The 27,791-nt window shown below is 61.7% G+C and overlaps 1 protein-coding gene across 2 annotated transcripts in view; it reads right to left on the bottom strand.

Moving 5' to 3' along the window:
* Positions 1-27,791, bottom strand: part of SCUBE1 (signal peptide, CUB domain and EGF like domain containing 1) — a 124,901-nt gene that overhangs the window by 44,457 nt on the left and 52,653 nt on the right. Inside the window, exons 5-7 of one of the 2 annotated variants that reach the window (XM_062201925.1) lie at positions 10,196-10,321; positions 6,221-6,337; positions 3,317-3,406 (exon numbers count right to left, since the gene is read on the bottom strand). In XM_062201925.1, the coding sequence (XP_062057909.1) occupies positions 3,317-3,406; positions 6,221-6,337; positions 10,196-10,321 (333 nt within the window). The remainder of the gene's footprint in view (positions 1-3,316; positions 3,407-6,220; positions 6,338-10,195; positions 10,322-27,791) is intronic. The other variant, XM_062201926.1, reaches the window with a different exon arrangement.

The following is a 27,791-nucleotide window of genomic DNA, read 5'->3' as shown; positions in this document are numbered from 1 at the left end:
CCAGCACTGTTGGCCTTCCTTGTGGCCTGGTGTGGCGGGCAGTCCTGGGGAAGGCAGCCAGCGCCTTCCTGTCGGGCGCTGCAGGGTTTGGTCAAGGCCGGTGTTTGTATAAGTGCTGGCTTCTAAACTCGGGGACCCGGAGTTGGGAGGTTAGGACCTGGCTAAACAGAGCAGGCAGGTTCCACGCAAGGAACAGAGAGGCTCACACACAATTTAAGTGCCTCGTTTAGTTCCTGCATTCTGTGTTCTGTTTTTGCTTTTGTCCTGGCTCTGGGCTGTGCTGTTAATTAAATGACTTGTAGACATTTATGGGACTGGCGGGCACAAGATTATTTATGAAAAACCTCTGAGGCCAACAGCTGCTAAGAGTATGTGAGATCCAACTTTTCTTTGGAGTGGGACGGTGGCAGCAGGGAGCTGGGCTCCCAGGCCGCTTCCTCTCTCTGAGCCCCGGTGGCTCCTCCGGCCAGAACGGGCGTGTGTCCCAGACACCTTATGGGGAGGGGGGAGAGCGCACTGGGAAAAGAGGGGGTTCTTCCTGAAGCTGCAGGACAAGTCTGCTCCTGACGGTGGGCACCATGGAGAGCTGCGTAGCTGGGGGGTGTGCCCGCAGGGTCCATGGGCTGGCAAGCCCAGAGCTCATGCCCTCCTCCACCCTTTCCTGCCCACTCTAGAAGCCCCATGGCCATGGGAGATGACTGGCATCTCAGCCCCTCTGTGCCTGTAGCACAGGTGCCTGGCCAGCCATGGAGGCGCCCTGGGATGTTGGCCCCAGGGCTCGCGTCACAACACTGCAGTGCAAGCTGGCTGCCTGTCTCCTCTCACAGGCACGCCCCCTGTCCTTCCACGGAAGCTGGCCAGCAGGGGAGTCGGGGGCAGGGACTGTGGAGCCAGGCGACACAGGGTCTGACCTTGCGTGGACTCTCAGGGTCCCATCATGCACCTGCTGTTGGGTCGATCCCCTCCGCCTAGCCTTCCTTTTCCCTTCCCAGACTGCAAGCTGGCCCAGGATCTTCCAGGGTAAATAGCCCTAACCCCTCCCACAGGCGGCATCATCAAAGGAGGCTGACCCAAGTCCGACTCCTCACCAGCTAGGCTGCTGTCTCCATGCAGGGCCAGGCTCTAACCTCACTCCCAGACGTGCCCTGCTCAGCACAGGGCAGGCTGGGATGGCCACCTCCCTCATTTTCCATACCTTATCTCCATGACTGTGGCCTGGCAGCTGCTGCTTCTCACTGGGGGCTGCCAGTTAGGGCCTGAAGTCCAACATCCCAGGTCTACCATGCGGGCATCTCTCAGAGGAGACAGGTGCTCTTCAGTTGGAGGCGCAACTGGGCTCTGGACTCGGGACCCCAAGACTGGCCTTTTATGGAAGCCTCTGAGGGTGACTGCCTAGTTCTGGGTGGAAGGCCCCGGAAGGTGGCCCTGTCTGCCTGTGCTAAGTCCTGCAGGGAGGCCAGAGCAGGCCCCTCCCGTCTGTGGGCAGATCAGCTCCAGGGGTGCAGGATGGGGGGTTTGGCAGCCAGAGAGGTCGGAATGCAGGGAGGCCTGGCACAGATCCCTGCCTCCCAAAGCCTGCATGGGGCGACCTGGATTTTTGCTACTTCCCTCCTTCCTTCCCCAATCCACCTCTAGGGTCTGGCTCTGGGCTGTCACACAGATTCTAACTATGAGAGCAGAGAGGCCTCCCCACCTGCCCCTCCACCCCCCATCACCCAGCTGCTCGACACTACCCTAATCAGCCCTGTTGAGCAACCAACTCTCTTCCCAGGGCCCCTGCTCCAGGTCTTGCCTGCTCTGGGTGCTGATCATTCTGGGGCTCCCACTGCCCCCTCCATCCACCCTCTAGAGGGTCCACTGCCTGACTTAGACCTTCCAAGGAGATGTGGTCACACCCAGGCCAGAGCCCCACAAATCCACCCTCTCTGCCATTCCCGGCTCTTCCAAACCAGACTGCCCAAGTCAACATGACAGCCGCACCCAGAGAATCCAAGGACAGCAGGTTGGGCCTGAGTGCATCCTGGTGCCCGCTGCTCTGGCCTCTCCGCCTCTGATGCTCTCATCTCAGGAGCAGGGTGATCGCTGCCCTGCCTAGCACGGACTTAGTGGCTCACAGAGCACCAGCGGGCCTACGATCTCTGCTCATCAGTGCCCTAAGGGCTGGGCAGGCCCCAAGGCCAGCACAAAGGCCACATCCCTCCCCACGGCCTCCAGATCTCCCTCTTGCTTCCTCTCTAGTTGCTGGGACCCCTCCGAGGTCCACCTGAGGACCAAGAACTAGACAATTCCTCCAGGACCCTCAGGCTCTGACCTGGGGAGTCCTGTGACCCCAAACACTTGAGATGCCGACATGGACATGACCTCTGGGCTGAGCAGGACAAGCCAGGGTCCCCCAGTGAGCTTCAGTCTCTTCCTCTGAAAAATGGGGTCCACACCACCTGACCCCACAGCTGCCAAGGCTAGTGTGAGCTACTAGAGTGCCACCAAGAAGGCTGTGACAGTGCCAGGAGGCTACCGCTAAGCTCGGGCGGCCCTGGGGGCTATGACAGTTCCAGGAGGCTACCGCTAAGCTCGGGCGGCCCTGGGAGCTGTGACAGTGCCAGGAGGCTACCGCTAAGCTCGGGCGGCCCTGCGGGCTGTGACAGTTCCAGGAGGCTACCGCTATGCTCGGGCGGCCCTGGGGGCTGGTGCAGCCCTGAAGCCAGCCCTAAGGAACAGTGGGACACCTGATGGGCACAGGTCTGGGGAACAAGCAGGCAGACCTGCTGCCATGCCTCTCTCCCTTCTCTTCTTCCTCCTCCTCACACTGGCCCTGGCCAGCCCCACGAGCAGGCCTCCCAAATACCCCAAGTAGCACCTGAGCACCAGGTGGCTCTTTCCCTGAGAGCTAGGGGTCCTGGATGGCGACTCCCTTCCTGGACTGTCTGCTGGGGCCCTCCCACACTGGTGCCTCCTCCTTCCGAGTCTCAGTGTGGCCTTTTCCTGGGGTCCTGGCTGCTTATGGGGGTGCCTCCCGCATGCCAGGAGGCTTGTAAACACTGCCTCACTCACAGGCATAGGCGTGGCTTGGGGTGCGTTGCTACAAGCACACAAAGAAACACGCATGTTTGATGGAGGGTCATAACTTTAAAAAGGAAAAAGTGAGTTCCCACCTGGAGTGAGCCCCCCACTCACACACACGCACTCACATGCACACGTGTGCACACACCTTCATGCCAGCATGCACACGCCAGCACACACATGCTTACCCCCGCACACGCACACGCACACGCACACGCGGGCAAGCGGGACAAAGGAAGTGGAAGAAAAGTGTTACCCATGAGTAGCCGCCGTCTCACCCGCTTGTCCACATCAGCTACTGACGTGGCACTGAGCTGAGAGCGCTCAATTGCAGCCTCATCCTTTTCTAGAACAAAGTAAGGACAAACACGGAGCCCGTGGTTAACGCAGCCCACTCCCCACGGCCCGACAGGCAGCCTCTCGGCGTGGCGCACACACAGCCAACACAGCATGCCGGGCCCGCACGGCGTCCTCGCCAGGGCTAATCCCAGGAACCTCCAGGGCAGGTGTGCTCAGGGCGAAGCAGAGGGCAGCAAGGATGGGCGCGTGTGCAGAAAAGAAGGGGTGCCCACGCAATGGCCCAGGACACAGAGGGGACATGGGGCCCAGGGACAAACAGAGAGAGGGGGAGGCTGAGGTCACAGCAGACAGGGCCACAGAGACAGCACCACCGAGGCCCCGAGACACAAGCGGTTACAGACCCCATGGCCCGGGCTGGAAGGCAGACACAGCACGAGGCACAGGACAAGGGGACAGGGCCGTGAGGCCCGGTGATGGGTGGGCCCGGGACAGCAGATCCCCTGTCACAGGACGGGAAAGCACGTCACACTCATGCAAAATTAAAAACAAACCACGAGGAAGGACACACACGAGGACAGATCCCACTGAAGGTACAGAAGCCGGGGGATGGACTCGGGCAGTGCTGGTTGCCTGCTTGTCTATAGAGGACCAGAGCTACACACTCAGGCGCTCCACAAGGGCGCGAGGAGGGCTCAGGCACATCAGGAGGGTGCGGCAGGGAAGCTGGCCTGGGCTGGGCAGGGAGCATCTGGGTGCTGCGGTGCAGGGGTGCGGGAGGTTAGCTGCTGGGAGCGTCTGCTCAGCACGGGACTCGGGGGGGGGACCTCTGCGCCCAAGAGGGGAGCTGATGAGCAGTGAGCAAGATCAGATGCAAGGTTTCTCGCCCTGGCCAGAGGTGGAAGCAGCCGTAGGGGAAGCTGGGTACGGGAAATGCTCTCTACCGAGGGGGTGGGAGTGGGGTGGGACAGGAGCTCCAGAGCTACTGCAGGAAGCGGATGCAAGCGGGGACCTTCCCGTGCAGGACAGAAACAAAACAAAACAAAACAAAAACGAGAAAGGGTGAGTGCGGTGGACACGACAAGGTGCGTTAGACACAGGGGCGTCTGGCCCGGCCGCTGTGTGCACTGCTCCAGTGGCTGCAGAGCTGGTTCCACTGGACACGCAACCCCTGAGGGGACCCAGAGCAGACAAGACGGGAGGAGGCAGGGTGGCCCCGAGCAGGACAGCGGAGGGTCAGAGGCAGGAGGGCAGCGGTTCTAGATGGGATCAGGCTGCAATAGAGACACTGGTCTGAGACCGGGTTTGGCTTTTAATTTGTTTTTCTGATTGGTTGGTTGGTTTGGTTTTGGCTTTTGGTTCTGAAATTAACGAACATCAGTTATCAGACAAGACAGGCAATCAGGGACCATCACCAGAAAAGCAGGAGGAATGAGATCAAATGAAATAAAACATGGCTGTCTGAAAGAGACCACACAGAAGGAGAGCCACCGCAGGCAGCACCCTGCCACCACAGCCCCGGCTGCCGAGGGACGGTCCGGCGCCCGGCCCGGCCCGGCCCCCAGCTCCCATCACGGGGCAGCAGTCACGGGGACAGAACGCGACAGCAGCTCTGGCCCCACGGGCTTTTGCTTGCTTGCCGACACCTTCCAGCCACTTCAAGGTCCCCCAAGAAATACCTTCTGAGGCAACAAGAAACAGGGCCTTTCTTTTTCAAAAAAATAATCACCATGGTGACTGCCTTGCGTTGGGTCTCCAGGGTTTGCTGCACAAAGCGGGCAGGAGTCGTGGTGCAGCAGGTTAAGCTGCTGCCTGGGACGCCCGCCTCCCAGCTCGGAGTGCCTGGTTCACCCCAGCCACTCTGCTTACCACTCTGCTTCCTGCTAACGTGCGTGGGAGGCAGCAGGTGATGGCCCAAGTGCTTGGGTTCCTGCTACCCCCAAGGGAGACCTGGACTGAGTTCCAGCCTCCTGGCTTCAGTCTGGCCCAGCCCTGCCTGTTTGGAGAAGTGAATCCAGCAGGTGGAAACCCTTTTTCTCTCCCCCACCCCTGCCTTTCAAATAAATAAATCTTTAAAAAAAATTAAATTTGCCAACATTGTAGAGAAAGAAGAGGGTGAACTCTGGGTGCCAACTTTGAAATTCCTATTTTTTTTTCCAGTTAAAAATTTGCTGTTATTCTTGAGGGAGGATAAAAAACCCTATGTTTAGTGATTACGGCATGAGATAACCACAGCACTCAAGCTTCCCCTTGGAAACAAGGGCCAGGAGGAAGGAGGGGGCGGAGACTCAATCCAGAGTCCGTGTGACAGGTGAGCGGAGGAGGGGTGTCTCTGAGAAGGGCAGACGGCAGGTGGAAAGGAAGTCCCGCAGAACCCTGTTAGCGTGGAATGGAAGCGGTTAAAACCCCGCCCCCACCGCGGGTCACGCCTTCCATCTCCCCTAAAGCCATGTTCTGAGAAAAACGTGGCTTTCCAGACGCCATGGGCACACTCGTGTCCCTAACAGTGGCTGGGATGCACTGCACAGCCCGGCTGTGTTCTCCACACCCGGGGAGGAAGGTGCTTGTGACCAGAGGCTGCCCTGAGAGCACGTGGCCGCCTCCTCCCCTCAGCCCACTGTCAGCACAGACCACGCCAGGGAACCCAGAGCAGAGGGGCAGCGGCTGGACTGCAGGGCTCTGGAAGTCTCCTCGGAAGCCCTCCTTGGGGACCCTGCTGTCCCCATCGCTGCCATGGGCCCTCCTCCTCTGTGTCCCTTCAGCTTCCTTCTGGGAACCAGGAAGTGGCCAGTGCCAGTGCCAACAGGGCTTGGGCACACGGTGCCCCGGGGGCCGCGGGGGCGCGGCCAGGCCGCTGACTCACCGATGCACGTCCGACCGTCTGAGTGCAGGGCGTACTTCTGGTGGCAGCCGCACGTGGGGCCCGTGTCCGTGTCCTCACAGCTGTGCTGGCAGCCTCCGTTCCCATAATTACAGGTCACTAGTTAGGCCCAAAGCGTGCACACGTGTGTACAGACAGAACAAAAACAAAGACCATTAGTTTGCCAGTGTTGGGTGCTGCTGTTCAGGGGCGGGGGAGGGAGCAAGGGCCTGACGACTGGGGAACAGGGCCACAGAGGCCTGCAGATGATCGCTACACATACCCACCCCCTTAGCCCTCCAGGGCCTGGGATGGAGTCACCCACCCCTACAGGGGAACTGGCGAGGGCCAGAGAACAGACTCCAGGCTGCTGGGCTCTGGATGGAGCTGGGCACAGACCATGGCAGCTGAAGTAAGAGCCAAGCCAGAGGGTTTCACCTTCCTCAGGCTGTGTGGCGCTGGCTGCTGCCAGTCTCCAGGGGGCCCATGTCTATCAGGAGCAGGGCCTGCTCACAGGCCTGGCTCGAGGTGATGCCCTCTGCACTTGGGGTGTGTGGATGTCCCCAGAGATGTCCACCCTTTGTCCCAGCGGCCATCTCAGAACACCCCTGGAAGCCATCATGCTCACAGACAGAACTCCCACGAAAAGTGTCCTTGAAGCACACTATTGGAAACAACACAGATAAAGCAGGTTTTCTTTATTATTATTATTTGTTTACTTTGAAAGTCAGAGTTACAAAGAGAGAGAAAGAAAGACAGAGATATCTTCCATCCACTGGTTCATTCTCCAGGTGGCTGCACGCCAAAACCAAGAGCCAGGAGCTTCATCCGGGTCTCCCACATGGGTAGAAAGGGCCCAAACACTTGGGCAGTCTTCCACTGCTTCCTCCAGGCCATTAGCAGGGAGCTGGACAGGTGGAGCAGCCGGGACTTGAACTGGTGTCCATATGGTACGCTGGCGGCGCAGGCTGTGGCTGTACCAGCTATGCTTCGGCGCTGGCCCCAAGCAGGTTTCATAGTTTGCAACACCTGGTGCCCTGCAGCCCCGAACTGCGAGATGTTTCACTCCTGCAACCTCGGTTGGCTGAACACAGAGGAGCCAGTCGGAGGCAGGACGAACTGCAAGTTCAAGGTTATTAAAAGGAAGCACGTCATCCTTTTCTGGGGCGAGTTTCAAGGCTGGAGGAGGACAAGGTGACCAAAAGTCTGTGTGTGCTGGGTTCTGAGAGCCCTCACTTTACAACGCTGGTGAGGCAGCCGCACGAGATACTCCGGGCCCTCGCAGACTGGGTGTCCTCTTAGGACTGGGTGTCCTTGACTGTCAGTCCGGAATCCTCGCCTCTCTTCACTTGCTTGGCGAAGGAGGTTAGAAAGAGAAAGGCCCGAGGCGGACAGGGCTCTCCTAGTCCCCAGACGTTGTCCTCAGCAACCAGGGTGCCAGTGGGCTGACTCCTCTCCCACGGGAGTCACCGGCCTTCCCAGGGACGACCTGTAAACCGCTTCCGGGGGCACAGCTGGGGCTTGGAGCTCGAACGGCTCCGTCCCCGCCTCTCTGAGTGCTCTCCTCTCTTCACACTGCTGCTGGAGCTGGGCTCCTGGGCCGCTCTCTCTCCTCAGGGACAGCTCAGCTCTCTGGCCAGCGGACAGCCAGGGAAGTCCGGGGCTCTGGAGGCTGCACTTGGCACAGATCTCAGGCTGGGGAGGCCCAGGGCTGGACACCACGTGTCTTTGGGGACTCAGAGGAGCCCCATTTGGGAGTGGTCAGGGCTGGGGCTGGCGGGGGGGCAGTGGGAGCACCGTCCTGCCCAGGTTCTGGGCTCCTCTGCCCAGAGAGCACCTGGGGCAGTTCTGGAAAGACCACCTGAGGCCGTGGCCACTCCTCGATCCACAAGGACGTTCATGCATCTCAGAGACCCCCGCAAGGGCCAGCGTTGAGGACCCAAGAGTCTTCAGTGTGTATGAGGGGGTTTTGATAAGTTCGCAGGAAATGCAGAGTACGAAAAAGCTGCACATGGATTTTCAAAGATGTTGCACCAAAATAAACTTACCTTGAATTCCGTTTTCCCACGGACTCTGTGAGGCCCACCTGTACAGGGAGATGCCTGAGCCTGAGCTCCGGGAAAGGACGAGGAAAAGCCCTTCTGGCCCTGGAGTGAAGACAGAGCTGGTGTGGAGCCTGCAGCCCCTCGTCCAGGGAGGCGGGGAAGACAGGCCGCAGCCCACCACAGCTTGAGATCTGGAGCTTCCTACACGGAACGTGCGCCTCAGGGCCATCGCAGTGGACGTCTCGGCACTGACCGGGCGCCGACCCTGCCTCAACAGCAGCACAGGAGCCCGAGCTGGACTGGCTGAGCGGCCCCTGTGCGGCCACGCACTCCTTGGCTCTGAAAACCCTCCAGGCTCCCCACGTCCTGACAACGGCAGCCGCCAGCAAGCGCCAGGGCAAGGCTTTGGCCCTTCTCTGACAAGGGGGCGGCTGGTGGCGGGGGAGGTAGGGTGTCTCAGCTGGTCACGGAGCCCTGACCTCTCAGACCAGGCCAGTCCCTAAGGAGAGGCCCTCGGAGCAAACTGTCCCAGGTGGATCAAAGAACTAGGCAGCAAGATGGCCTCGGTCACGCTGGCTGGCAGCATCCCCAGCATCCAGCTCTGGCCTGGCTCAGGATGGACACCCAGCCTGACTTCGGTCGAAGGAGCACCCTTGCTTTCTGGCGAGGCGACCGGCGGCCCTGCCTTCGTGCTGTTGGTCTTCCTCGCGAGGAAATTCAGGTCGAGCAACGAGTAGTCGGAAGGCTGCAGTTGGCGCCTTCCCTGCTGGCTGGCGGAGAGTCACTCACGGGGCTCGCCCTTGGCGATGGCACGTACGCTTATCTTTGCTGACCCAGGGAAAGAGCCGGAATCAAGAGCGGGGCTGGTCCGCGTCTCAGGACCAGCAGAAGGAAGCAGCTGCGCTCCGGGGACTGTGTGGGCCACGGACAGCTGGAGCAGGAGGGTGCACAGGGAGGTCTGCGGGAGCAGATTGTAAAGCTGTGGCAAAGAGCCCACCGGAGGGCTGCAGGTGGTGGTGGGGTCACTGCGCCCACAGTCGAGGCCACGGGCCAGCTGTCTCCACTGCAGGATGCAGGCGGGAGGGGACCACTCCACGAGGGCTGGCCAGCCTCAGTCTCCCCTCTCAGCAGCTCTCCTGGGACAGCTGGGTCTGAACCCCTCCAATCTACTTTTCTCCATCGAAGTGGGCATGGCGCGGAGCACTGTCTCTGGCCGCGGAGGGCAGCACTCTGCAGCAGCCTCCCGTGGCTCACTGCAGACACGGGGCAGAGGGGACGTGGGTCTGGGCGGCCTCCCACGCAGCAGCTGAGTGGCTCCGCCCCTGTCCTGTTCTCTCTGGGGAGCTGGACACCCTGCCGAGGGGCTGCCGACACTTGAGCCCCGCAGGTCCAAGCCGGTCCTGAAATACAGCCTTTGGCCAGAGGTCTCCCAGGGGCTGACCGTGGGGTCAGACTGCAAGTTCCGGTCTTGGACCCCAGAGACAAGGCCTGCTCAGCACGGAGCGCCACCCCAGCCACTCTCCTACCATGGCAGTCGGCACTGTGGGGTCAGACTGCAAGTTCCGGTCTTGGACCCCAGAGACAAGGCCTGCTCAGCACGGAGCGCCGCCCCTGCCACTCTCCTTCCTTCTTATGCTCTTCACTCTTCACACCGTCCCCTGCCCAGCAGGAAGCCTGGGCTTCCTGACCTCCGTGCCCGCCCTTCCGTCTCTGCTGGACAGCTTGGGTTCAATGCCCTTCCAAAGGCCCCGCCCACTCCTTGAGGTCGTGGAGGTGGTGCTAGGTCAGGTGAAGACCCCAAGCTGTGGATGGCAGTACCTGTCCCTCAGGCCCCTCCCCTTTTCTCCACCCTGTGGGGCTGACAGCCCTCCCCCGGCCCCGGGCAACAGGAGACGCGTGGGGGTGTCTGGCCCATTTGCCTCCATCTACCTACGTGTGCAGTCCTTCTGGTTTGGGGCAAGGTCAAAGCCGGGCCTGCAGTCACAGGCTACCCCACCTTTGGGCGTCTCCCGGCAGATGTGGGCACAGCCGTGGTCTTTGTTCATGCAGTTCATACCCTCTGGGGAGAGAGACAAGGGCGGGGTGGGGACCAGGGAGAGAGAGGGAGAGAAAATTTCAGACTGGAAAGAGATAGCCTCTGAACTGTTAGATGCGTGCATGTGGAGGTGGGCACACGTGCGCGTGGGAGCACACACACACACACATGCACACACGCATGTGTGCACCCATGCCTCCACCTGGGTTTCCCTTAGGAGGAAATCCAGTCACAGTGCCTGGGTCCAGAGTCTGTGGGTTACACTGTACAAGCCAGCCAGGACCCGTGGAGGCAGAGCTCCAGCCCTTGGTCTGAGTCAGTGGGCCCCTCTGCCATCCTTGGTTCCGGGGCGTCCAACCCTCTCCCCCCACCAGCACACTTGACGTCCCCTCCCCATCTGCCTGTTGTGTGACTCAGGCCTCCTTCCGCTGGGCCTGGCTGGTGTTTATCTTACTGGCGATTGGTGAGGACTTTCCAGAATTTATGAGGTCAAGGGTCAAGTGAGAGGCTGCAGGTCACAAGTCCATCAAGGGGCCAAAGGCGGACGAAAGGGGAGAGGGGCCCTGTGACCTGAGTGCCGCCTCCACCCACCACACGCTCAGGAGGTCACTCCTGGAGGTGGGGGGATGGGCACAGGTGGCCTCCACCCCCAGGGCCACACTGGCCTCTCCTTCAAGGTGAGGACAGCCTTGACCTTGTCCACTTTTAACCTGGTGTGGGGAAACTGAGAACATATAAGGATTAAAAACACCTTGGCAGCTAGAATAAAGACAACAATCTCCTAGAGCTAAAATGAAAGAAAGAAAGAACGGAAATAAATGGAGCCTGGGTTTTGTCCGGCACCCTAACTCCTGATTCTACCTCATGTTCACACTAGTATTAGATGCGGACTCGGATTTTCTCATTTCTGCAGATCTCATGGTTGGACTGACACTCAGAGCCACCACCTGACTGGTGGCGGAAACAGTGAAGACTTGCATGGGCTGCATCTCACGGGCACGTGAAGACCCCCGCACCCCCGGTTCCCAGACTGATGCGTGAACTGCAGGCGAGGTGCGTTACAGCGAATTCTGCCAAATTCTGTGTGTAAACATTCCAAGGTGATATTGCTGAAGGTGGAAGGGCAAGAAACCTGCACAGTGGGCCCTTGTGAGCCAAGGTGAGCCCAGCCCGGGACAGCCGTTGCTCAGCGAGTCTCTGCGGTTGAACCCGCCCTCCTGACAGCTGAGCGCCTCGAGTCGCTGTGCGCCTCTGCCCTCACCCCTGAAGCAGGCACGCTACGCCCTGCCTCTTGCAGTGGGCGTGCAAACTGAACGGAGTCACGGGCAGGGAAGTGGCAGGCGCATGGCAGCGTTCGCCAACAGGGCAGCTCTCTGTGGGGCCCTGCCGCCCGAGGACAGGCGCCTGTAGCCCCTCACCGTGGGAGCCTGCCAAAGGCTGGCAGTCGAGGGACTTTCGAAGGGCCCTTGATACAGCACAGCCTCCTGGCACATCCTCTGGGGGCTCTGCCCTGGCAAAGGTTCGGACAGTGGGTGGTGATCCTGCCCGTCGACAGTGGTGGGCCTGCCGCCCAGGGTCAGCCCTCGCCCCCTGCCCGGAGGACTGCTGAGGTTCTCCGGCGAATGGGCTGCTTCTCCCACCCCAACCCTTACACACACTCCACACCCTTCTACCATCCCTCCCTTCTCCTTCCTCCTGCCTCTTGTAAATGGAACCCTAGCGGGGCGGGCGCTGTGGCGCAGTAGGTTAATCCTCTGCCTACAGCATCAGCATCCCATATGGGCGCTGGTTCTATACTGGCTGCTCCTCTTCTGATCCAGCTCTCTGCTGTGGCCTGGGAAAGCAGCGGAACAAGGCCCAAGTGCTTGGGCCCCTGCACCTGCGTGGGAGACCTGGAGGAAGCTCCTGGCTCCTGGCTTTGGATTGGCCCAGCTCTGGCCATCATGGCCAATTGTGGAGTGAAACAATGGATGGAAGACCTCTCTCTCTCTCTCTCTGCCTCTCTGTAACTCTTACTTTCAACTAAAATAAATAAATCTTAAAGAAAAATTGGCCACCGGGGAGCAGACACATCCCTGAACCCTGAGCTGAACAAAGCTTCAGCAACAACAGCGTGGCCTCCCTTGCCGCAGACTTGCCGTCACTCTAGTGATGAGCCAGGAAGGTGCAGCTGGAGTCTGCGGGCAACACAGGGCCTGGGGGAGGAATCTAGCATGGCTGTCGTGTGCAGGAGCCCACACTGAGCAGGGAGCCAGAGGTGGGGAGTCCGGTCCCCATCTGCAGTGGCCTGGTTCAGAGGCCTCTGTGTTAGGTCTCTCAGTAACCGTGGGGGAAGAGGCTGGGCCTCCAGCCCCCAGCTGAGGACCCCAGGGAGGAGCCAAGGTCCTGTGGCTGGCCGCCCCTGCTCACTCAAGACCTGGCAGCCTCCTGGACACTCTGCCGACTGAGCGCAGCTCTCAGTGCTCGCTGTCAGAGGTGGCTTTCTGTCTTACGGCTGATGTTATTTACCATAGCAGAAAGGAACAGAAAGAAATGTACCTAGGAACTTACTGAAAAATAACCATCAAAAACTATTACAACGGAACATAAAGAATTTATCTTACCAAAACCTGTATTTTCCAAACAAGGGGAGGGTGGCTGTGGGGGCAGCTTCGTGGTTCTGCCACAGCCAGGCTGGAGGGAGCCGGGCCCACTGCACGGTGGCCTGGGTGGGCAAGGCTGGCACTGCTCCACCAGGGTGCCTCTGGGGCAGCTTCTTCCCGAGAACGGGGTGGCGCGACCGTCGCCATCATGTGTGAAAAGGGGACAGCCTCAGCTTCCCCGTGCCGATCACTCGGCTCCTCTCCGCCCTGGCCCCCAACTCCGTAGCAGCCCTGGAAAGCTGGGGCCGCACTGCCCTCGTGGCCCATCTTACCCTCGGAGGGGGGCTGAATGTTGCAGGTCATATGTAGGACTGGGACCCAGGCTGCAGGACTTCCAGCCGTGGCTTTCCCACCCTGGCCATCCGCGGGGACCGATTGCTGGCTGGCAGAAATGTTTCCTGGGATGAGTAGAATTATTACCCTGGCAGAGAGCTGGCCTGACCGACAGTGCCCAGGACGGTTCCAGATCAGCTCAGAAGCTGCCTCCTCGGCCTTGGCGAAGCTCTCTGCGCAGCTCCTGGCTCCTCGTCCGACCTCCCCTGGTACCCCGGGTGTGAGGAGGAACCTTAGCTCCCTTGTACCATGGACATCCTACCCCATCTGCCCCTCCAGCCTCTCCAAACAGCCTGAGGTGCCGCAGCACTGCCTCTGTCACTGCCTGGGCCCCGGGCCCCTGGCCTTCTCATTCTCTGAGTCCTGCTGGAACCCTCCGCAGCCACCCTGGGCCTTCCATTTAGGCTGGAGGCAAGGTAGAGGCCTGGTCAGGCCTTGGCCACGCCCACGGCAGCTGCTCAGTGCAGGGAGAGAAAGGACCAGCCTCAGAGACCACTGCGGGCAGCCTCCTCCACGCCCAGCTGCTTTCTCTGGGCTTGGTCTTCAACCCCTCCCTGCCTAGGCAATGGCTTCACTTCCCAGAGCAGCTCGGGTCTGACCAGCAGACTCCTCGGACAAGGGTGTGTTCCAGTCGCTGCTGGCTGCCAGTGCTCACCCGCTGCACCGTCAGGAGAAGCCGGCTCTGGACCCGTCACCTGCTGGGCCGGGTGCTCGGCACCTGCAAGGCACCTGAGAAAGACTATGCCAGTCAAAGGAGGCACAGGGGGCCGGGAGGCGCCTCACGCAATAGCCGAGCCCCTGTCTCGACGGCCTCCTTCTCTGGGTCTTTGCTTTGCTGGCTGTGAGTGGGGGGATCGTTGTCTACACCCTGCAGACTGCTGAGAGGCTCCAAGGAGATCCCAGACGGGGCCGTGAGCACAGCCCTCCACTGGCTCCTGCTGTGCGCCGCCTGCCCCGAGTCCCGCCCTCGCCTTCTCTCCTGCCCATGTGGGCAGCCTGCGGGGAGCACTGAGCTTTATTTGTCTCCTCTGCCCACAAGGGCCAGCACAGGGCCTGGCGTAGGGCAAGGGCTCAGCCAACAGTGGCTGGAAGAAAGAAGAAAGAACAGGTGAAGAAGAGAGAGGGAGGGTGGGAGAGGAGAGAGGCAGGAAGAAGGGACCGAAAAGCAGAGGGTCTCAGGATGGATCAAAGCCACTCCCTATTTTAGGGGACAAGGGGAGAACTTGGAAAATGCTGTTCCCGACGGGGAGCCCAGAGACACGGCGCTGGGTTTGCCTGAGCGGGGGACATCACCACACCGACAGCGCTGAGGGCCTGTGGTCACTGGCCAAGACCTCCCTCCCTCTCCTTTCACACGACACCCTGGGCTAGAAGAGCCCCCAGGACCGGAAGGGTCCAAGGATGGTCTACTCCAGCCCCTGACCCTATAGTGGAGGCAACAGAGGCCCAGGGTGGTGTGGAGGGCCCTTCCTGCCGTCTCCCAAGAGGGCCACTTGGAGCTAGCTTGGCCCTCCTGCAGGTAGGATCATTGGGGCAAAAAACCGCCAAGGGCCATGGGCCAAGCGGAGGTCTGAGGGTTAGCAGGGGAGCTGGGCTCCAGGAGAAAGGTCCTGGGCCCCAGACTGCAAGGGACTCTGTGGGTCTCTGCCCACCTGTCCTGCCCAGGGCCTTGGAGGCAGCCCTGCCAGTGCCATCCCAACCCCTCTGAGCCGCCACCCTGTGGCTGGCAGGTGGTTTCCACTGATGCCAGCCTGTGTCTTCTGCAGGAGCAGGGGCTGGGCCCACTCACACCAACCCCTAACCTCAGAGGCCCGGCCCGGGCCCGGCACAGAGACCAGTTCTGTGAGTCTGTCCTGTGGCTCCCAGCTCTGCACCACCTCTGTTCTTGGGGCCCCTGACGTCTCTCTTGGCTGAGATATGGGGAGACGCACACAGTGAGGAGCTGGGCAGACGTCCTGCCTGTCCGCCCTCCGAGAGGGGTCTGAGATGGAACTGCAGACTCCTTCCCAGAGATTCTAGCATGCAGAAGCCTGGTGCCCGTCAGGACAGGCTCCCCGCCAGGTCGAATCTAATTCGATTTAACCTATTCAAACCCAATTACATTCTGCAAACTTGGACGCGGTGTCGCTGTGGTGCCCAGGATGGTCCAGAGCACAATGAGAACCAGATGCTTTGCTGCCCATCATGAGAGCCAAACTCTAGCTCTGCCACGTGATGCCATGGGCTCCGTGACCTCAGCAGCTCCCTTTACCCCGAGCCTGTTTCCCGCTGTGCAGGGGAGGAGGTGCCTGGCTGAGGGTGCAGACGTGGCTGACGTGGGACTTCATCCTGGGCAGGTGGCAGCCATGGCGTTAACAGGGAGGGGCACACGTGTATCAGAGGACCTCAGGGGGCCATGTGGACGGTGGCAGAACAAGTGGGGAGGCTGGCACACATTTCTGGGAGCTGGTGAGGGGGACAAGGACGAGGAGGGAAGCAGAAGGGCAGGACTGGGCTCCTTTCAGAGCCTGGAGCTGAGTTCCCATAATGCAAGGTGTGTGGACTTGGGCCCTGACTGCCCTTCCTCACAGCAAGCCTAAGGAGTGGACAGTGCCGGGCCTGTACCACACACGAGCACAGGGAGGATGGGGGGCTGGAGAGGAGACCTGCTGGCCACGCTGCGTCAGAGGCTGTGGGGGGGGGCTTCCCCCAGAGCCTTGTCTTCCCTAGGCCTCCCAACAGGCCCCGGCGGCCCTTCCACACCAGGGCCTGCTCTCCCCCAAGGCCTCCTGTCACTTCTGGACACTCCCCTCAGAGAGGGTGCAGCCCCCACCCTCTGCAGCACAAAGTTCCTGGGTGTCCACAGCCGGGAGTGGGTGGCAGGCCCTGTCTGTCTGTCTGTAGGAGCCTCCAGGGCCTGGACAACAAAGCTGAATGTGTGCCTCCTAGGGTTGTTGCTATGGCAACCTCATCAATAACCTCGCTTTCCACTTCCATGTGCCCTAAGCACACAGGAAGGGCCAGCAAGCTGGGAACGGCAGAGCAGGGGGAAAAGAACAATGACCTTGCTCCGCCCTCCCTCGACCCTCTCCCTTTCACCTCATCAATAGGAAACTGCAGAGCGGAGAGAGGCCAGGGCTGGGGGTCGGGGAGCAGGAGGCGGCTGCCCTCCCTCACCCAGAGCAGCCGCAGCCTCTGTCCAGGCCTTGCAGGGAAAACAAACACAAACACATCTCCCACGAACTTCGAAGGGGATCAAAGAAAACATCAGCTCACAGACAGGAAGGGCCACAGGGCCTGGACTGCAGGGACAGATGGCGACGATGGTGGCTGCACCGTCTGTGCCGTGCTCTGCTTTTCACACTGCGCTTGTCCCCAGGACAAGCCCAGGAGGTGGGTATGCCATGGTGTGATGCCCACTCCGCAGACGGGAACACGAGGCACACGGAGGTGAGTGACGAGGGGCTGAGGGGCAGGCTCCAGGGCAGGGCCCGAAGGGAGCAGGATGGAGTGGCAGCAGCTCCGGCTGCACTTCCTGAGCACCGAGTCACCCGCACTCAGCGAGGGCCGTGAGCCTGACGAGGTAAGCCTGGGAGAGCTTCGTGCACGAGGGGAGGGGAGGGAAGCCCTGGTGCTGTCCCTCTTCATCCTTCTGCTTCCCCGGGTTTGATGTGAGGACTGGCGCGGCCCAGCCGCTGGCCTTCACAACACCCACTGCCGGCCACTCTCCTCTCCAAGGCCATGGCCACTGCACCCAGTTTCTCACCTTGCCCCGCCCCAGTCAGGGAGTGACATCACCAGGTTCCTCAGATCCACGGAGAGCTTCACCCCAACCTCTCCAGGGCCCAGCCCCATCCAGGCACAGAGACCAGGGGCCGACACCGCCCTGCAAGGGAGGCAGCTGTACCCCATGGCACACAGGCACGGCAGAGATGGAGCGGTCTGCCGGGACGGAGGGAATTTTGCCCTGAGCCACTGGAGTTCGTCTGCCTGCAGAAGCGCAGGAACTTTCTAGAGTGAAGTATGACTGCGTCTTCACTGTAAACAAACCCGTTCAACGCCCCCAGGCAGGACGGGGTGCTCAGGGGCAGGGCCCACGCCCAAGCCCCTTCTTTGTCCCCTGTGCTCTGCAGATGGCAGGAAAAGTTTGCTAAGCCCAGCCATGCTGGTGAGGGGCCTGAGACCAGGGCCAATGCCCAGGCAATAGCACCTGGCCACCACGCAGGTAGCCCACGGCCACTCATGGCACACTAGCAGCTCTGCACGCAGAGACACAGAGTCCCTCCGTACACAGCCCAGTGTCGGCAGACATGCAGGGCTCTGCCTCCCCTCGTGCGACCCCCAGTTACCCCTTCTGGGGCAAACCCAGGCCTGGTGGGGCATCAGCAGCGACTGACCCAGAAGAGCCCGGCTGACCACGAGCCCAGCCACCCCAGAGGCCACCCCTCCTGGGAAGGGAGTGGCTGCAGCTCTCCAACTACTGCTGCACGGGGCCACGCCCAGGCCAGGCTCCCTCAGCCTCCCTCAGCCTCCCTCACTGACCATCTCAATGACCGAGTGCTGGGGGCCACCCGCAGCCCCAGCTGCCATCCAGAGAGATGGAGAGATGCGTCCCAGCTCTCCCAACCCGACTCCCCAGGGGCCACCCCAAAACCAGTCCCACAGGGGCTCCAGCCCTTCGGCCAAACGCTCACCTCACGCTCCGTCAGTGTTTGGCAGCCCTGTGGCACTTGGCTTCTCTTGTCCTTCCCACAACCTCTCTCTCTAGGCGAACAGAGCACACAGGATGGAGCTGGGAAGCAGAGGGTCCTCTGGGGAGACTCGGAGCCTGGGAAGGAGGGGTCCCCTGGGGAGACCGAGCCTCCTGGCTGCCCAAGGCTGGTCCACCCTGCCTGCTGCTCTTGCTCATGCTCACGGCTCCCCCCCGTCACCCAAGGCCCACGGTGGCAGCTCTCCTGCCCTTATCCGGGATGCCCCAGCCCACCCCACAGGACTCAGTGGCTCCCCAGAGCCCCCCGGAGACCCCTGGAGGACTGGCCCTCAACTCCGCTGAGCACCAGGCCTAGCCAGCCCAGCCATGCCAGCCCACACCTGGTCCTGCTGGGCTCCCACGGCTTCCCACATCCTTGCTTGCTTGACCCCATGCCCACCCTCCCCACAAGTATTCAGGGAATGCCCCTGTGTCCCCAGCTCGACTCCACGTGGGGCAGCCCTTTCCAGACCAGCCGCTCCTGGTCTGCGCTCCTCACCAGCTCTGCTCTCAGGGCTACCACACAGGCAAGCCTGCAGCTGGTGTTCAGCAAGCTGGCCGACAAGGTCACTGGTTATGGACATGGGACCCAGCTCCAAAAGCAACTGTCCTGCACTATGCTCACGTGCAGGAAGACAAGCCGTCCTGGAAAGCCGGACCTGGAAGGAGCATCCAGGTGAGGCCTCTGATCTCCCATTCAGGAGATGATGCCCACAGGACAGCACTGCCCTGGACCACACAGCAGCTGGCACAGAGCCCACGGGTGACCCCGACGCCCCAGCTCATCCAGTTTTGGCAGGGGTGGCCTGCAAGGCAGTGCTGCCCTAGTTTGGGGACTGCCAATCAGCCTTCCCCCCACACACTCACTCGTGCACTCGGCAAACCTTTGCTGAGCACCGCCTGTGAATAGAGCCAGGGGATGCCCACCTCAGCCGGGCTTGTCTTCAGTCTAAGAACGCACCTGTGTGCATGGCTGCTGCCCAGGCGTACACGGATGGACGTACGGACAAGCCGAGGCTGCGCCACACAACAGCAGGGCTGGCTGGGCCCCGCCTTCTAGGAAGGACAAAGTGCTGGCCTCTGACCTCTGGCTCCTGTCCCCAGGCCTGGGAACTCCCAGGAGGCTTCTCCGTGAATGGGAGGTTGGTCCAGCCCGTGACAGCCGGGAGGGCCACGCGCAGCTGCAGAGCTGTCCAGGGCGCTGGGGCGGACAGGCTGATTTCCACGGCCCAGGTTCTCAGGCGCATTCTGGCCCCACGTTCTGTGCACGGTCTGAGGACTTGCTCGGTTTCCTCATCTACAGAGTGGGGAGACACGAATCTCCTTTTTGTGAGTATTAAAGGTCAGGAGAAGAGGGGATGGACCCCTACTCAGTTCCCTGACAGCCACCTCAGGCCGCAGGAGGTACCTAACACAGGCTGGTCCACTCCCCAGGCCAGCGCCCTGCTCCCGACCCTGAGCGGGGCGGGGCGGCTCCTCCCTGGCCCCTCCTGCTGTTCCCCTGGTGGGTCACTAGGTGTCACCATAATCTCTCCCAGGACTGGGCAACTTCCTAGAGCACATTCTGGGGCTGGGACGGGACAAGACTGCCCCACAGACGGGCTGGGACGGGACAAGACTGCCCCACAGACGGGCTGGGACGGGACAGGACTGCCCCACAGACGGGCTGGGACGGGACAGGACTGCCCCACAGACGGGCTGGGACGGGACAAGACTGCCTTCAGACGGGCTGGGACGGGACAAGACTGCCCCACAGACGGGCTGGGACGGGACAGGACTGCCCCACAGACGGGCTGGGACGGGACAAGACTGCCTTCAGACGGGCTGGGACGGGACAAGACTGCCCCACAGACGGGCTGGGACGGGACAAGACTGCCTTCAGACGGGCTGGGATGGGACAGGACTGCCCCACAGACGGGCTGGGACGGGACAAGACTGCCTTCAGACGGGCTGGGACGGGACAAGACTGCCCCACAGACGGGCTGGGACGGGACAGGACTGCCCCACAGACGGGCTGGGACGGGACAAGACTGCCTTCAGACGGGCTGGGACGGGACAAGACTGCCCCACAGACGGGCTGGGACGGGACAAGACTGCCTTCAGACGGGCTGGGACGGGACAAGACTGCCCCACAGACGGGCTGGGACGGGACAGGACTGCCCCACAGACGGGCTGGGACGGGACAAGACTGCCTTCAGACGGGCTGGGACGGGACAAGACTGCCCCACAGACGGGCTGGGACGGGACAGGACTGCCCCACAGACGGGCTGGGACGGGACAAGACTGCCTTCAGACGGGCTGGGACGGGACAAGACTGCCCCACAGACGGGCTGGGACGGGACAAGACTGCCCCACAGACGGGCTGGGACGGGACAAGACTGCCCCACAGACGGGCTGGGACGGGACAGGACTGCCCCACAGACGGGCTGGGACGGGACAAGACTGCCTTCAGACGGGCTGGGACGGGACAGGACTGCCCCACAGACGGGCTGGGACGGGACAAGACTGCCCCTCAGACGGGCTGGGACGGGACAAGACTGCCCCACAGACGGGCTGGGACGGGACAGGACTGCCCCACAGACGGGCTGGGACGGGACAAGACTGCCCCACAGACGGGCTGGGACGGGACAGGACTGCCCCACAGACGGGCTGGGACGGGACAGGACTGCCCCACAGACGGGCTGGGACGGGACAGGACTGCCCCACAGACGGGCTGGGACGGGACAGGACTGCCCCTCAGACGGGCTGGGACGGGACAAGACTGCCCCACAGACGGGCTGGGACGGGACAGGACTGCCCCACAGATGGGCTGGGACGGGACAAGACTGCCTTCAGACGGGCTGGGACGGGACAAGACTGCCCCACAGACGGGCTGGGACGGGACAAGACTGCCTTCAGACGGGCTGGGACGGGACAAGACTGCCCCACAGACGGGCTGGGATGGGACAAGACTGCCCCACAGACGGGCTGGGATGGGACAAGACTGCCTTCAGACGGGCTGGGACGGGACAAGACTGCCCCTCAGACGGGCTGGGACGGGACAAGACTGCCCCACAGACGGGCTGGGACGGGACAGGACTGCCCCACAGACGGGCTGGGACGGGACAAGACTGCCCCACAGACGGGCTGGGACGGGACAAGACTGCCCCACAGACGGGCTGGGACGGGACAAGACTGCCCCACAGACGGGCTGGGACGGGACAGGACTGCCCCACAGACGGGCTGGGACGGGACAAGACTGCCTTCAGACGGGCTGGGACGGGACAAGACTGCCCCACAGACGGGCTGGGACGGGACAGGACTGCCCTACAGACGGGCTGGGACGGGACAAGACTGCCCCACAGACGGGCTGGGACGGGACAAGACTGCCTTCAGACGGGCTGGGACGGGACAAGACTGCCCCACAGACGGGCTGGGACGGGACAGGACTGCCCCACAGACGGGCTGGGACGGGACAAGACTGCCTTCAGACGGGCTGGGACGGGACAAGACTGCCCCACAGACGGGCTGGGACGGGACAAGACTGCCTTCAGACGGGCTGGGACGGGACAAGACTGCCCCACAGACGGGCTGGGACGGGACAAGACTGCCCCACAGACGGGCTGGGACGGGACAGGACTGCCCCACAGACGGGCTGGGACGGGACAAGACTGCCTTCAGACGGGCTGGGACGGGACAAGACTGCCCCACAGACGGGCTGGGACGGGACAAGACTGCCCCACAGACGGGCTGGGACGGGACAGGACTGCCCCACAGACGGGCTGGGACGGGACAAGACTGCCTTCAGACGGGCTGGGACGGGACAAGACTGCCCCACAGACGGGCTGGGACGGGACAAGACTGCCTTCAGACGGGCTGGGACGGGACAAGACTGCCCCACAGACGGGCTGGGACGGGACAAGACTGCCCCACAGACGGGCTGGGACGGGACAAGACTGCCCCACAGACGGGCTGGGACTGGACAGGAGACTGCCCCACAGACGGGCTGGGACGGGACAAGACTGCCTCACAGACGGGCTGGGACGGGACAAGACTGCCTTCAGACGGGCTGGGACGGGACAAGACTGCCTTCAGACGGGCTGGGACGGGACAAGTGACTGCCTCGCCTCATGCTGGGGAGGCTGGCAATGTGTTTTCTTTCCCAGATTTAGCAAATGAAAACACAGGACGCCCACTGAGCCTGAATTTCAGACAAATAACAACTGAGTATGTTTCAACTAAGGGCAGGTTATACCAAAAACGGAACAGCACTGTTCGTCTCTCTGAGGTCCCAATTTAAATAGGCACCTGTACCATCTACCATCAGCCCTATCCCTCCCTTCACAGGGACCCCAAAGAAAGCTGGGGGCCAGGGACAGGCTAAGACACCCTTAGCCCTAAAGTTCCTACTGCCAGACAGCTCACTCAAGCCCGTGGCAAGAGGTCAGCTCAGGCTCTGTGGCCACTTTTCCCTGACGAGACCCACGGGCTGTGGAGGGGTCAGTTCCAAATGGTCCAGGACTGCTGCCCTGGTCCCACCCCGCCAAGTGGGCACCCACCCAGTGGCTTCTCTCCTTATGCCCCCAGCTTTGCAAAGCTCTCGTGCGGGGCCGATGCTCACAATGCCTGGGCTGGAAGCTGAGCCTAGGCCGTAGTGAGGGGCTGGGCTCTGTCCTGGGGCCTAGCCCAGAGGCCCGGGGCAAAGCCCAGCTCTGCCACCAAGGCTGTGGTGGCCTTGGACAGGTCCACTCTACCCAAACAGGTGTGCAGGTGGGCTTTCCATCCAGGAGCGGCCCTTTCAGATCGGATGCCTCCTTAGCTGTCCTGACTGCCGGCTCCCTAACAGGCTCCATGCTGGACCCCAGGGGTGCAGACCTACACATGAGAGAGCAAGATCTTCGAGCAAAGACAGGAGGGACAGTGCAGGGAGGCTGAGGGTGCAGCATGGATGGAACTGGGAGGGCTGCTGGGTGTAAGTGCTGCCATACAGTGTTTTCTGGTGAGAAATGGTAGAGGTGGAGACGACCTTCCTCCAGGGGGAGCCGTATGGGCAGAGCCAGGGACACAGAAGTGACAAGGACTTTGTTGTGGCAAGGAGGGCTGCATTTCATGTGGGTGCAGGTTTGAGTCCTGACTGCTCCATTTTTTTTTTTTTTTAAGATTTATTTATTTGAAAGTCAGAGCTACACAGAGAAAGAAGGAGAGGCAGAGAGAGAGAGAGAGAGAGAGAGAGAGAGAGAGAGAGAGAGAGGTCTTCCATCTGCTGGTTCACTCCACAATTGGCCACAATGGCTGGAGCTGTGCTGATCCCAAGCCAGGAGCCAGGAGCTTCTTCCAGATTTCCCATGTGGGTGCAGGGGCCCAAGGACCTGGGCCATCTTCTACTGCTTTCCCAGGCCATAGCAGGGAGCTGGATGAGAGGTGGAGCAGCTGGGACTTGAACTGGCACCCATATGGGAAGTTGGCACTGCAGGCAGTAGCTTTACCCACTATACCACAGTGCCGGCCCCTGCTCCACTTCTGATCTAGCTCCCTGCTGCTGCACCTGGGAAACCAGTGCAAGTCCTTGGGCACCAGCACTCATGTGGGAGAACTGGGGGAAGCTCCTGGCTTTGGCTTGGTCCAGCACCGGCCATTTGGGGAGGTGATGGTTAACCAGCAGATGGAAGACCTTTCTCTATCTCTTCCTCTCTCTAACTCTGTGAGGAGGAAGCTGGAGCCCTCGGGATAGCCGGGGCAGGCCCTGGAAAGGCCAGAGGCCACAGGCCATGGCCTGAGGGTGGCAGCTGCTGCCCAACTCAGCAGAGAGCAGGACAGTGAGGCGGGAGCTCCCTGTGTCCTGGGGCTCGGGCTGGGGAGGCCCTGCGGCTACCCTTCCATCCATCTGTCAGGTCAGTGCCCTGATTCAGAGGGGCGGTCAGATCAGCTTCTGCTCTCGGTGGGCAGCTCTCTCTGCTTCTCGCCCGCAGGATGGGCCTAGGAGCAGCACCTCGTCACAGCCTGCTCTTGGGATCTGATGGCTCCTGTCAAAGTCCAGGCATGCAGCTCGGCGCATCCGAGCACAGGCGCTACGCAGAGCCAGGCGCTTCGCTAGGGGCAGGTCTTGTACCTGGACCTCACTCCAACCCTCACGATTCTGCAGTGAAACACACTAAGATTTGTCCTATTTTACAAGCAAGAAACTGAGGCCCCAGGACTAGCGGCTGAGAAGGGAGCCAGTGCCGGGCCAGCTACCTCTTTCTTGGTCCCCTCCAAGGGTCCCCGACCCCCACCGCCCGTCCTGCCCCACCGCCTGCTGCGTCCACTCCAGGAACCTGAAGCTCTGTCGCCGGGGAGGACGTCCACCGTTCATGTCGTGAAGTCGCTCAGGGGTGCCCCTGGCTCGGGGCCAGGCCAGGAGAAGGGCGTGAAGCCAGCTCACCAGCCAAAGGAGTTGTTTATGGGGTGGGAGGCTCATAAAAAATAATGGGCTAGATTTATTGTCCCCGCCTTGAGGGCTGTTCCGGACCGCACAGGGCCAGCACCGGCCTCCCTCGGCAGCGCCGTAAATCTCCCCGCGACGCCTGAGGGCTGTTCACTCTCCTGCCCACCTGGGCTGCAGCAGGCAGGGGAGTGAGGGGAACCTGCAGCCCCGCCCGGGCTGCCCCGCGTGCCAGCCTGGCTCCCTGGTCCACCCCAGAGAGGCTGCCAGGGCCAGCTGCTGAGGCTGGGCTGGGATTCCCAGGCACGGCCACGCCGCTCTCCCTCATTTCAAACAGAGCAGGCTCAGTCACGTGGACCCAGCACCCACAGCCGGTGATGGAAAGCCCTGGACCAGGGCAGGGGATGCTGGGCCCCCTCAGGCCAATACCTGGCCCATATCTCACACCCCAGGAGCCACCAGGAGCACTGACAGGCCCCTGAGCACTGTATGTCCGAGGAGAGCCCCGAGGGCCTGTGGATCTCTGGCCACGGCCCGTTATTTGAATCTGGAAGGGAGTGGGGTGGGAGAGAAAGACCGGCTTTGGCACCAGATGGCCAGCCCTGGCCCTGACCACCGGGTGCAGCGTCCTCCTGCCCTGGAGGAGAGCGCTCATCTGAAGGGCCTCACAGGCTGATCCCGAGCTGCGGGGGCGGGGGGCGGCAAAGCCTGGTGGGCTGTGGGAGGAAGGTGTCCCGCTGGACTGCAGGCCAAGGACAGGTACGCAGAACCGAGATGAAAGCAGCCACGTGGCAATGAAGGACCAGGCTGGGGAACGGCCGCGGGGTGACGGGCTGGAGACAAGCATGTGGGTGGGCAGGAAGCGCGCAGGACAAGGGCATCAGATGCGGGCTGCCCAGATGTTGCTCCTCGGGGGGAGAGCCACCAGTTCTCTGCCCTGACCCAAACCCAGGGGCTTTGCTCCCACAAATTCACCAGTGGCCTTTGCCAAGGAGCCCCCGGGCCAGTCCCGAGGCACTGAGCTTGGAGTGGCGGGTTCAGGTCCCAGGGGCAGGGCGTGCTTGGCCTCCTGCAAAGCATGCGCCTCAGCTCCAGCCACGCACACAGGAGCCGCGAGCCAGCTCAAGCCCAACACGCGGAGTGCGCGTGCTGCGGTCTGAATGCTGCGCTCCTCCAAAATCCGGGTGGAAACTGGATCTCAAAGCAGCAGTGCAACGGGGGGTGGGGGTGGTGGGCTCCCAGAGGGGCCCAGGCCAGGAAGGCCCCACCCGCACGGAGGGGATCAGCGTCTTTGACCGGGAACGCTCTTCTCCCGTCTGCCACTTGAGGCTGCAGCGAAGGGCGTAGTCTGAGAAGCGGGCTGGGGCCTACGCCAGACAGTCTGCTGGCCCCTGGTCTTGGGCTGCAGGCCTCCAAACGACAAAAGCGTTTCTGCTGTTTGTGAAGCCCCTGCCCTCAGGCACCTGTTCAGCAGAAGAACGCGGCCTTCTGTGCCGAGGAGTGGGCCTCGGGACCTCTCGGGGCCTGCAGCCTGTGACGCATCTGCCCAAGCCCCCACAGTCGGCCTCTCCTGTAGCCCCTGGGTGACGAGAAGTCCAGCAAGAGGGAGGCACCGAGTCCTCCATGGGATGGAGGAGCTGGGCGCATGGCCGCTGAAGTTGGAACAGACGGCAGGCAGAGCCCAGCTGCCCAAAACCCCGAAACACTTGCAGGAGAGCCCACCTCCAACAGCACCCAAGGCGCTGACCACAGAGAAGCCCTGATTCCCGGGGCCAGGCCTGACAAGCCCAGAGGAGAGGCAGGTTGGCACCTACGTTCAGCACGGGCCCTGCCAGGGACCCAGGAAACAGGCAGCCGAGAGGGCAGAACAGGACCTGGCGTTTTCAGAGGGACAAGAGGGAGCGCACACACCTGTACAGAGGCCAGAGGAGCCAGAACCCCAGGGCTACCACGCCGCAAAAGAACAAAGCCTCACCTTGTTCACGACAGAAACACGCGGCACCTAGCAAGAAGGCAGCAGGCCTCTGCTGGTCATTAGTCACCTCCTACTGCCCTGTCACCTCCTACTGTCCTGTCACCTCCTACTGTCCTGTCACCTCCTCACGGTCCTGTCACCTCCTCACTGTGCTCCTGTCACCTCCTACTGCCCTGTCACCTCCTCACTGTCGTGTCACCTCCTCCCTGTCCTCCTGTCTCCTCCTGTCCTCCTGTCACCTCCTCACTGTCCTCCTGTCTCCTCCTCCCTGTCCTCCTGTCACCTCCCTCCCTGTCCTGCTGTCACCTCCTCCCTGTCCTCCTGTCACCTCCTCACTGTCCTCCTGTCACCTCCTCACTGTCCTGTCACCTCCTCACTGTCCTCCTGTCACCTCACTGTCCTCCTGTCACCTCACTGTCCTCCTGTCACCTCCTCACTGTCCTCCTGTCACCTCCTCACTGTCCTCCTGTCTCCTCCTCCCTGTCCTCCTGTCACCTCCTCACTGTCCTCCTGTCACCTCCCTCCCTGTCCTCCTGTCACCTCACTGCCCTCCTGTCACCTCCTCACTGTCCTCCTGTCACCTCCCTCCCTGTCCTCCTGTCACCTCCTCACTGTCCTGTCACCTCCTCACTGTGCTCCTGTCACCTCCTCACTGTCCTCCTGTCACCTCCCTCCCTGTCCTGCTGTTACCTCCTCCCTGTCCTGCTGTCACCTCCTCCCTGTCCTCCTGTCACCTCCTCACTGTCCTCCTGTCACCTCCCTCAATGTCCTCCTGTCACCTCCTCACTGTCCTCCTGTCACCTCCCTCCCTGTCCTCCTGTCACCTCCCTCACTGTCCTCCTGTCACCTCCTCACTGTCCTCCTGTCACCTCCCTCACTGTCCTCCTGTCACCTCCTCCCTGTCCTCCTGTCACCTCCTCACTGTCTTGTCACCTCCTCACTGTCCTCCTGTCACCTCCTCACTGTCCTCCTGTCACCTCCTCACTGTCCTGTCACCTCCTCACTGTCCTCCTGTCACCTCCCTCCCTGTCCTCCTGTCACCTCCTCACTGTCCTCCTGTCTCCTCCTCCCTGTCCTCCTGTCACCTCCTCACTGTCCTCTGTCACCTCCTCACTGTCCTCCTGTCACCTCCCTCACTGTCCTCCTGTCTCCTCCTCCCTGTCCTCCTGTCACCTCCTCCCTGTCCTCCTGTCACCTCCTCACTGTCCTCCTGTCACCTCCTGTCCTCCTGTCTCCTCCTCACTGTCCTCCTGTCACCTCCTCACTGTCCTCCTGTCACCTCCCTCACTGTCCTCCTGTCACCTCACTGTCCTCCTGTCACCTCCCTCACTGTCCTCCTGTCACCTCCCTCCCTGTCCTCCTGTCACCTCCTCACTGTCCTGTCTCCTCCTCACTGTCCTCCTGTCACCTCCTCA

The sequence above is a fragment of the Lepus europaeus genome, chromosome 10, assembly GCF_033115175.1.
Source record: "Lepus europaeus isolate LE1 chromosome 10, mLepTim1.pri, whole genome shotgun sequence".
In the NCBI taxonomy this organism is placed as follows: domain Eukaryota; kingdom Metazoa; phylum Chordata; class Mammalia; order Lagomorpha; family Leporidae; genus Lepus; species Lepus europaeus.
The sequence above is the reverse complement of the archived record's forward strand: the minus strand, read 5'-3'. Positions and strand labels throughout refer to the sequence as shown.